Here is an 11,188-nt window from a genome sequence, read left to right as displayed (position 1 = left end):
ACTGAATTGACTGTTTGCACCAAACTTGACAATGTTAATGACACAAAATTTGATGTATCCTTAACCTTTAATTGGGGCTCAAGCACCTGACATGAACTTGTCATGTTACGATTCCAAATCCTTGATCATGAACTTTGGAGGGAAGTTACACTGGCATCATAACAAACACTATGAAAGTTAATATACATTTTGAAGGATTTGTCAACTGTATAAAAGCTAAAAACATATCAGCCGTTATATTCTGTTTGATTGAATAAATACCAATAACATTTAGTTGTCTTGTGAATGTGACATCTCACAAACATCTTGAGGAAATCCTAACAAATATGGTACAAAACTTCAGGAACCCCATCTCAGTAGCTTTTATTTTTGAGGTTAACAATTGCATATTATATTTCTGGATAAAAAATTATGCTGACTGAAATTGCACTGGTTGGCGGAGGCATACAAACACAGGATTTGTATCTGAATAGGATGAATTTAAATGATGTGTTGAACGGGTTCATGGTAGATTGTGGTAAAATTCCTAATCCACTGTCACCAAACACTGTATTTATTCAAATATCAAAAATATTTTAACAAACGCTGATATTTTGTTCCAACCCTCGGACATTTTAGCTCTGCTGCGCTTTTCTTGTGTAGTTATTTTGTCATCATCTGTCGTGATTTGTTTGCATATTGTTGTATTGTTCTTACATGCAGATACTTATTGGCTTTATATGCATATGGGACTTACTTATTTAAGGTTTTATCACAACCTGCATTACAGATGTTTTAATTGTAAAATAAAAGGCTGCAAGTGTTGTACATTTGATTTGATGTTCTTATTATTTAAATACAGAACTTGGTGAGATTACTTTAGTTTGTGTATGAGTACTTTCTAAACATTTGCAACACATTGGTCACTATAATCATGATGCAACATTTTCCCAGTTTCATCTCTACACTCTGAAATCATGGGAACATTATGTCCAACTTTCACACGCTCTCTCTTTGTCTTCTGCTCTACATGCGCAGGATGTGGTGATGCTCCCAAAGCGCTGCAGCATTACTTCCATCTATTAATCAATCTCATTTCACATAGGCATTGCTTTTTTTTCCTCTCTTTTCCGCTCGTCGATCGCTGCGCTGCAGTTACCAGGTCAATGTATTTTCCACGTGCAGGCCTCTCAAATGTGGGACACTAGACTGGAGTACGCTAAGTGGGTGACAGAGCAGCCTCTGGGCAGCAGAAAGGTCCCCTGGTTTTATTGCTGAACGACACTGTCCCACAACGAATGGTTCACAGGTTAAGTCTCACACGTGTCTTGTGGGTTCAGCCTCGTGCACTTTTTGAGATTTACTTGTTCTTTTATACTTTCGTTTTTACAAGTAAGCTCCATTTCGATTTACAATCACTGTGAGCATTCGTAAAAAACCTGTGTGAGCAAATGTTTTCCAGCAGCAGAATCATCTATGGGTGAAATATGACATATGAAACATGTGGTAGAACCATTTCCGAATTATTCAAGATTTGAGTTTAAGTTTTACTTTCCAACAACTGTATCTTTGTTGGCCTAATTTGTTGCAATCAAAATGTCAGAATCCAACCCAGCGGCCTTTGTGCTTCTGAACTCTGAAAACCTTCACTGTCACTTCAGTGTGACAGTTAAATAAATCATGGCTCGGGTTGGTAACCCTGGAAAAGACAGCAAGTGCAGGCTACACTCTGGAAAATATGCAACCTACGCATCCGTCCCTCTCTGATCGTCACCCCCAAAACACATGAACTGAAAAACATGTGCACTGACTAACAACTGCTAGAAGACGACTTTTCTAAGTTGTTAAGGTTATCTCTGCTCTCTGTTTGAATCCTCTCCACCTCTTTGGCATGTGAAGACTCTGGTCAGGATGACGTTGGTTGGTGAAAGTCAGTCCTGCAAGGGCCAAAAACACCATCTGTTTTCTTTTTATCTTTTCCAGGCGACTTTATTTGTTGATGACTATCAGGACGTGAAATGGATAAAAAAGTGTTTCAGAAAACAACTTACCAAATCTTTCTTTGTGCCATTGTCAGACAAGACTGTGTCACACACTCCTGCTGTATTCTCACATGAGGTCATTTGGACATTTTACCCAGTTGCTGGAGAGCTCTGGAAAATGTCCAATGCCAATTTTGAGTTCTCACCTTAGGCCCCTCTGGAAAATTTCTAAAAAATGTTCAGACTTCAGAGCCTCTGTGAAAGCAGCTTTAGCTAAACACCTGCAATGTACGTGTATGAGCTCTAAAGAAAAGGAGGAAAGATTTGTCTGTTTAAAATGTTCAAACTTTACAGTGAAGGGTTGTTTTCTTTTCCTGATAAGTCAAAATACATTTGACGTTCTAACATCATGATTGATTGTGCTTATCCAACCCCTCTTGACCGTGCTCAGCCAACTTGTGCACACAGACTGTCACGTCTGGACAACGCTCGGCGGCGGCGGCAGCTCCTGCAGCAGCACGGTTGACAGGAGACCAGAAAACACACAGATACATACACTCTTTCAGTTTCTTTTCACAGGCACAGACAAGCTCATAAACACGCAACCACACAAAATGTCCACACACGTTCCCATATCACTGCAATAAAAACACAGTGAACTTGTACAGTCACTTGACAATTAAAAACAATACAAAACTAACCAGAAAATGAAAACTCGGACATGAATCAAACATAAACAGCTACCCTAACTGACAGAAACCATCTTTGACATCTACCTTGGCTTTTTTAGTTTCCCATCCACTAACATTGAGCAGGCAGGATTTTTGACCTATACTGCAGCCAGCCACCAGATGGTGCTCAAGACACTTTGGCTTCACTTTTGAGCAGCTGTCATGTCGTCCATCTTTATATACAATCTATAGCAGCAACATCGTGGCCACAAATCCTCAGTTTTTCTTGCAAACATTACAAATATTCATGACAAAATAATAATTATCATAATATGCTTGTCATAGTTTTCAGTGCACTGCACTGTGCTGCTTCCCTACTTCACGCTGCTTCATGGCCTTTCATTACTTTCATCTCCCTCCTCAACCCTTCCACCCCAGGAGAAATAACTGTTCATCCATGCTACATGTCTTTCATAACCCTTTACTTCGCTCTCACTCTACACCCTTCGCTCTGCGTCTCATCGAGGCGAGACGTGTCGTAAAGTTGTCATCTTTGACAACATTTATCTACGGCCGGCTGGAGCGGGGATGAGCCAGAGGATGAGGACGAGCCAGTCACCCAGGCACAGAGGAATCATATATATGAGAACTCCAGTTCTGACTATCTGCAATTGGAGAATCAGGCCAATTACTCCAACTACTGAACTGCAAGTGAACTGGGCCTCAGACACACAAGAACATTATAACTTGTCTTATATTTTGTGCAGTGGCAAAGGGAATGTTGATCATGAACAAATCTATATTTGGTGATGGATCATATTCACATTTTTATGACAAAACCAGCCAAAGATTAAAATTCTCAGCATATTATAAAGTCAGCATGGATTAGCGGAGGGAGACAGAAACGGGACCATTTAAAGATCTGAAATAAGATCTGGCTGAGATGAGATAAAGGCAATTTCTCAGGAGCTAAATTTAAAATGTCCTATTGATTTTTAACTGAGCTCCGTTAAGACAAAGACGAGAACTTAATTATTCTCCAAGATGCAGCACAGGACTCTTAAAGGTTCAGTGTGTAGAATCTAGTGACATCTAGTGGTAAAGTTGAAATGTATTAGCCTTCAGTTGCCTTCAGGGGTCCTCTCTACGGCCTCCGTAGAGAGGACCCCCCCCCCCAATTTTAATATAAAGGGCTCATTCTAGGGTTAAAGAAAACAGCAATTCATACATGCAGGTGATTATACACGAATGAAAACATCATTGTATTCCATTTCTGCCAATAGATCCCTCTCACCTAAATCTTACACACTGGACCTTTAATGTGAATATGTGAGAACAACTTCACCCTATTCAAGAATTTGTACATGTGATGATTAAGTTTAACTCCCTGAGGCGAGAATCATAAAAACGACTTTAACACAAAGTATAGGAATCAAACTGTAAGTGTTTCAATCTGGTGTCAGCTGGATATATGGTGTCGTTTTGTAACTAAATTCTTGAAACTCGTTACTGCTAATGCGTTTCTTCTGGTAGACAGTTTAGCTCACAGGCAGCCACTTTATCACACGGTGCTATGGCTCGATGACAGACTGCGAGTCAGAACCCACTTCCAGACTATCCTCAGTCACTTCTTCTTCTTCACGTTGCTCAAGGTGACGGATTATTGAAAACATCCCAGAGGTATCCAGTGTGAATTATTAATGAGGTGAAGTTTTATTATGCAGGTCTTTTAAAGTTCTCATCAAAAATGAGCAGATTTGTCACTGGAGGCAAAGCTGGCTCAGTTTTCAATGCTGCCCCTTTCATGCTTGATTATATTACATATACACATATATATATATATATATGTTCTTTAAATTGCTTTCTCACAAGGATGCAACTGTTTTTCACATCAGAGTTTATTACATGAACCAGCACAATGGATTTAGTCTCGGATTAAAATTTGTGAGTCATGTTCTGCTTTCCCTCAGATTCAGAACGTTAAATCTTAAAACCTTGACTATTATTAAAGTTATGGACAATTATGCAGCTAAACACTGGTCAGTTTAAACTATTTTACATTGGATTAGGAAATATGTGCCTGACAAATATTGTCATAGGTCTCTATCTAGTGGTGAAAAGTGAGACTACAAGTGCTGAGTGTTTTAATCCTGTTGTCATCAAAATTAATCAAACTACTAAACAGATTGCCATGAAATTCTGTGGAGGGGTGGAGCATGACCACAGAAAGAAGATTTTTTTTTTACTTCATTAACATTTTCGAGGAAGGGTAAAGACAAAATTTCATGGAAATCGGTTGAGTAATTTTTGGCGTAATCCTGCTAATAAATAAACATAGACGGCGACATAAGCTCCTTGGCGGTGGCAATAATTAAAAGTACAATGGTTTCTTATAATCAGAAACTTTTACTCATAACACAAAACACAAATACTGTTTTCATGCTTTAACATTTAGATTTCTTCACATTTGGCAGTGGCTCCTCGTCGTTGAAAGTTTTTATCATGGTATTATTCTATGTGTGGCCACAGTCGTCTGCTCAGTACAACAACAAACTAAAGGTCTACTCATATCATGTGACATTAAGGTCGAGTGAAGTTATAAAACGTTATTGGTTAGAAAAGCTGCCTCTTCTTCCTCACACACGGACGCACAACTTCTACACATCACACTTCATGATCTCTCTGAGGCAGATGGTTGCGTAGCAGGAGGCGTCCAGGTCGAAGTTTAAGGTGAGCGACGTCGTGTCCTGCTTCTTTTCTCCCATCACCTCTCCTCCTCCTCTCTGCAGCTGGTAGCTGAGGTTGCGTGGCAAGGCCAGCAGGGGGCGGTAGCAGCCAGGAAGGTTCAGTTTGAGGCTGCCCACTCGGAAGCGACAGTCGCCCAGTCCGTCTCTGGCCAGTCTCTCCTGGTACCAGGTCCCCATGGCGTTCTCTGGATATTTCACTGTGTTTCCTGGCATCGGCAGCAACACCTGAATAAAATAATTTTAAAAAACAGTTGTGAATTGTGTTGAAACATTTTAAATAAATATTTTCCACACACAACGTACTTGTCCGAGAGTGTAGACTCCACTTTGCTCCTCTTGGTCTGTCACCACATGGATCTGGGAAAGCAAAGAAGGAAAGGACGGTGGGAAATGGGAATTACACGTTACTTTAGCAGCTTGTTTTCTGCTAAGGGGCTTTGTATAGTTTCTAAACACAAGACATTTCCTTTGCACATCCTGACAGATGTTTTTCTATTTTCTGTCCCGTTACCTGAGTGGAGCTGCTCTCTCCTGCCTCTTCTGCTTTGCTTTGTCCTTCCTGCGTCCACACCAGGTCTCCTCGTCTGGCACTGTGGCCCAGAGTGCTCAACCTGTGAGCCACCGCCTCGTTCCACACCCTGACGACCACAAACAAACTCATTAGAGAAATGAATATTAAAGAATTAAAGCACTGGGATCTGGCTTTAATTTATTTTTAATTATTTAATGAAAGTTTTAGGGGGGCAATCCATTACATGTGAATCCCAAATCCAGCATCCCATTTTTGTTCAATACAGTAAATGTGTTCTACGACGTGTCATTTTTCAACCGTAACAGTCTCAATTTGGGAAATGGGTTAAAAAAATTCATTGTGCAGCAAACTTAATTATTTATAATATTTTTTAGAAGATGCTGAAAAGCAGTAACTGTTAAACACTGGGGAATTATATTTTTATTTTTTTATTTAATCGGATGAAAAATTTGTGATGCAAAAACTCGGACATGGTTAAACCCTGAAATCTGAACAGAGGAATCTAGCAGTGGAAAATAAATAAATAAACCAAATATTTATATTGGTTTCAGCTGACCTGCTGCAGTAAGCGTGTGGATAGAAGACTCTCATGCTGTGGGGCAGGCTGAGCCAGGCCTGAGCGCAACCGTCAGCGTTCGTACCGTAGCGGTTCAGTGCGCGCAGCATTAGCCGCTCCCTGGCCTTCGACAACGGCATCAAAGCCAAAGACTCCTTGGCGTTATCTAGTGTGGAGGAGCGGTAAAAACAAAGGTGAAGAAAAAGGTTTATATATCCAAAACTCACTTTTATGAAATAAATATTCTGCATTAGCTGTTCTCGAACACAATGAATGCATGAAGGACCTCAGTAGAAATTACTTGAGAAACTGGACTGCAACATGAACAGATATTCATAGTTTCTACAAACCTAGTTTAAAACAAATTATATTTGTGAATTTTTGAGGAAAAATCGGAACAGTCAGTTATCGTCCCAGCGTTCACCTGTCTGGAGGAAGTGTCTCTTCGCGTTGCTCTGAGGATCATTGACGTCCTCCGGAGTAAAGAAGAGACGCACAGCGCTCACCTGACACACACAAGAATATACTATTTAGAACCACAGCAATAAAAGGCCGACTGAAAGGACACATAGCTTCACTTGTCTTTTTGACTTATGTCTTTTACTTTATTTGTCTCTTCTACATATTTTAATTGAATCCATATTTGGCTTGACTCCTGTTGTTTTTGCTGTGTGATATAAGGACATCTGACTTGAATTTGCTGGGGTCAGTGGCAGCTCACATTCATTTAACAGTATTGGGTAACACTCACCATGTCTTCTTTAAGTAAAGCCAGTCCCACTCGGTCAGACTGAACGCTCTGTCCACTCCCAAACCTCTGTGGTCCGTAGTAGTTGACGAAACCTCTGTCCTGCAGCAACAGAAAGTAGCAGTTTGATCATACTGTTAGTGTTCTCTGGTATTTGATGGATCATCGATGTAGACTTTATCGTGTGGAAACGAAGGGGTTAAAATTCCTTAATAAAGTATCTGCAGCAGTGTCAGACAAAGCCTGAGTAAACTCTTTGTTCACATGTGTATTTCCAGCACAAAGAAAAGGACTAATACCTTGACGTTCTCCACAGCTTCCTTCACCAGCGCTGCCAGTCGAGTGTGTCTCTCTGCATCAGACGTGTGTGCGTCGCTGGAGCCGTGCGGTCTCAGGTCGCGCACCACCAGGTCAAAGTGGTTCCCCTGCAGTCGTCCCAGCCTGAGGGGCTCGCTGACAGAGCGGACTTGAGTCAGACGCATCCCCCTCTTCTCAAACTCTGCCCTCTTCTCTTTCAGCCTTGACATCAAATACATAAATTCAGATTTATGACATTAATTACTCAGTTGCAACCTGTTTTGGTTTAACCAGAAAAGAAACGCAGCACTACCTTTGAGGTGACACCTTCTTCACCACCATGGTCTGGTAGGTGATGGCTCTCTTATCCTTGATCCCAGCATAGGTGAAGTCCGACGGCAAGACGCCAAGAGCTGCAGCCATGTAGCTGATGGCCTCCAGGGTCTCCAGGTTCTCCTTGTGCAGAGTGAACGCTGACACAAGAGGACACACACAGCATCACACATCGCTGTTTCTTTATTTCATTAAACATATTTAAAGATATGAATTGGTATGTGAGTTTGATTGAGCATTCAGGGTCATCTTTTTTTACCATCCTACAACTTACCAGTGTAAACCTCTTCTTCCTTCCGTTCCTCTGAGCTCCTCTTCTTCGGCCTACCCCGCTCCCTCAGTCTCACTGAGATCGCTGTGCTCCCCTGGTCGCTGAAGCTCTTGGTCTCAACCAGCTTCCCGAACCTGCGGCTCAGAAAGTGGTGGACCGCCGTCCTGTGGTCCTTGTCGTCGTCAGGCCCAAAGGTGTAGGACGAGCCCCGCACTTTGGCGTCTATGAACCTGAAGAAGTCCTCCGCCTCGTCCTCTGTGACCAGCTGGGAGAGCTCCCTGTAGTCTGGGTCCTCCCTCACCCGGATTTCTGGCTGAATGGTGACGGTCATGAGGAAGGGGAAGCGGTGCCTGACAGCCCGGTGGACGTTTGCTCTGTGGTGCTTGTCGGCAAAAGATCCCAGTGACAGCTCCTGCTGCGTCGGCTTTTCATCTTTCAGGGTCAAAACAAACTGCTCAAGCTCATCGCTCACCGACTGGCCCAAAATCACACCAAGATCGAAACTGCCTGGACTCGGCAGAGCTACATCTATTCCACAATCAGCCGATACATACGTATTGTGTGAGACGAAGGAATGATTATTCTGCGGAAATCTTGCCGTGGTCTCACTGGGTTTATATGCAGAGGCACAACCTGCTGCGGCCTCTTGATTCACCTGCTGTCCATTAATATCTATCTCTGTCACAACAAAGTCTTTGATAAAGTTTTTGATGCTTCCCAGAAAACCTTCATGGCTGGAAATGAAGCACGCAGGGACGTTCACAGCATCACCGTCCTGCCTCATGGTCACTTCATCCAAACTCTGCAGGGAGTCGGCTCAAAGCTGAGAAACACAGAGGCGACATGTTGGAAAACAAAAAATGAAACAAAAGAAAATGGATATAAGTTATGCAGAACAATTTATACAATTTTAAGCTAAGAGAGAAAATATATATACAACGGTGACACAGGTATGAGGTGATAGGTGGGTGGATGACAGATGGATGGATAGATGATGGATGGATAAATGGGTGAATAGATGATAGATGGATGGACAGACGGATTGGTAGATGGATGGATAAATGGATGATAAGATGGACAGACAGATCGATGGATAGCTGTATGAATAAATGGATGAATAGACGGATGGATGGTTAGATGCTTTATTAATCCCAAACTGGGAAAATCCTGTGTTACAGCAGCCAGGTATCAGACACATAACACACTATATATGTTCAAATTATTTGTACAAATGTAAAGTAAAACTACAAGAAATAAGAATATATAAATGTATAAAATCAATACACAGAGATAAACACAGAGAGCAAGCACAGTATTAGGAAGATGCAAAGATATTTGTTGAAAAGTTAAACACAAAGACACAACATAACATTTAACGGAAAAAGAAGAAAATACGGTGTTGAATCTACACAAACGGGAAATAAGAGTCGGTACGAAACTAATAAATAATTTGAACATTCTTATACCGATGACATGATTTGTATTTCTGCTTATTTCTTCCTATTTACAGTGATTTCCGTCTCCTACAAATGAACCCTACCTCGACTGCCGCAGACAAAGAGCTGCGGCTGCTTTAGCGAGGACATTACAGAGCATCTCTGCCTGTGAGCGGGGAAATAAACGCGTTATTCACGAATGGCGACTGTTTGTTTACTCTACGAACCTGCATGTGCCGCGTAAACCAGGAGCTGTTGATGTAAACACAAGCACGCCGAGGCGAGTCCGGCCACTTCCGCACCACGTGACGCGTCAGGTGACGTTTCTTAAAGGGACAGGAGCAGGCGAGCGATCATGTTGGAAAACTGACTTTTCAAGAGGAGCTGTGTTGCCTTAAATAAGTTTAAACTAGGAATAAACTAGTCCTAATATTGAGCATGAGGTCAAATAATCAGAAGGGTAATAGCTTTATTTGTCTATACTTGTGCAGTGCCAGTTTAAAACCTGTTTGTTTACTCGTGTTTATGATCCGGAGCAGAATTTGCTTCATTTCTGTTCATGTGTGGTTTATATAGAAGTTTAAATATTCAATCCAATACTCTGCTGTTATGGTTTCATAGATTGTGTGTCGGCTATTTCTGTTGAGAAATCGACACAGTCTTTTCTAGTCGCTTTGAGCAACATCTGAGATTTTATTTCATAAAGGTAAAGACACAATTACAATGAGTAAATGATTCTGTGCCATTCTCTCAGACGATGTATGTTTTACACACACACACACACACACACACACACACACACATCAGGCCATGTATGTTTTATTTGTGTATAAATAAACACAAACACACAAACACACACACACTCATCAGGCCATGTATGTTTTATTTGTGTATAAATAAACACAAACACACAAACACACACACACTCATCAGGCCATGTATGTTTTATTTGTGTATAAATAAACACAAACACACACACACACAAACACACACACACACACACACACACACACATCAGGCCATGTATGTTCTTTTTGTGTATAAATAAACACAAACACACACACACACACATATCAGGCCATTTATGTTTTATTTGTGTATAAACACAAACACACAAACACACACACACTCATCAGGCCATGTATGTTTTACAAAAGAAAATAAAAACCCTACAGCCTTGACTGGAAATGATTCGTCGGGTTAACAGGAACACACATCTTGAGACTAAAGGAGAGTTACATAACTTCCTGCAAACTTTCCCTCCAGTGACTCTGGACTCTTAAAAACCACTCCAATAACAGTGCAACCAGTGTAATGATATATACAATATAAACATATGACTTAAAATACATATGACATTCTAAACTATGCCTGACCTTTCTTTAAAGATCCATAAATTATTCTCTCAGAATTCAAGGAAAATGTTGAGAAACGCTCACAATGTTAAAAAAGTGGAAAAGGAACTATTCGGGGATCTGCCCCCTGATCTAGATCTGCACAAAGATTACAATGGAAACTTTCCAGACACAGACTGCATTATTCCACTAGGTTTCATGTAACTGGTTCAGTAGTTTTTGCGTAAACCTGCTGAATACCTAACAAACAAACAAGCACTGATGGAAGCATTACTTCCTGG

The 11,188-nt window shown here is 41.1% G+C and overlaps 1 protein-coding gene across 2 annotated transcripts; it reads right to left on the bottom strand.

Annotated features, from left to right (window-relative positions):
• Positions 1 to 5,018: 5,018 nt before the first annotated feature.
• pus7l (pseudouridine synthase 7 like) lies at positions 5,019 to 9,892 on the bottom strand. Of its 2 annotated transcripts, none has more exons than XM_020092060.2 (10): positions 9,780 to 9,892; positions 8,120 to 8,939; positions 7,826 to 7,985; positions 7,515 to 7,734; positions 7,219 to 7,317; positions 6,892 to 6,973; positions 6,468 to 6,633; positions 5,891 to 6,017; positions 5,683 to 5,736; positions 5,019 to 5,604 (listed from the first exon to the last, which is right to left on the bottom strand). In XM_020092060.2, the coding sequence occupies exons 2-10, from the start codon at positions 8,898 to 8,900 to the stop codon at positions 5,290 to 5,292; spliced, it is 2,004 nt and encodes a 667-aa protein (XP_019947619.1). In that variant the 5' UTR covers positions 8,901 to 8,939; positions 9,780 to 9,892; the 3' UTR covers positions 5,019 to 5,289. The 2 variants fall into 2 exon arrangements, with proteins under 2 accessions (XP_019947619.1, XP_019947620.1); XM_020092061.2 differs by having other exon boundaries at positions 9,657 to 9,809.
• Between the last annotated feature and the right edge of the window lie 1,296 nt (positions 9,893 to 11,188).

This window comes from Paralichthys olivaceus, chromosome 23 (assembly GCF_024713975.1).
Source record: "Paralichthys olivaceus isolate ysfri-2021 chromosome 23, ASM2471397v2, whole genome shotgun sequence".
Taxonomy (NCBI): domain Eukaryota; kingdom Metazoa; phylum Chordata; class Actinopteri; order Pleuronectiformes; family Paralichthyidae; genus Paralichthys; species Paralichthys olivaceus.
Note: the sequence above shows the minus strand (reverse complement) of the source record. Positions and strands in the feature narration are given on the sequence as shown.

What these genes read in the sequence shown, in the direction of transcription:
- pus7l (XM_020092060.2), bottom strand. Translation starts at nt 8,900, where the DNA reads ATGAGGCAGGACGGTGATGCTGTGAACGTCCCTGCGTGCTTCATTTCC. An exon ending in AAGCTGTGGAGAACGTCAAG is followed by an intron (nt 7,318 to 7,514) that starts GTATTAGTCCTT and finishes CTGTTGCTGCAG; the next exon opens with GACAGAGGTTTCGTCAACTA. An exon ending in CTTTACTTAAAGAAGACATG is followed by an intron (nt 6,974 to 7,218) that starts GTGAGTGTTACC and finishes TGTGTGTGTCAG; the next exon opens with GTGAGCGCTGTGCGTCTCTT.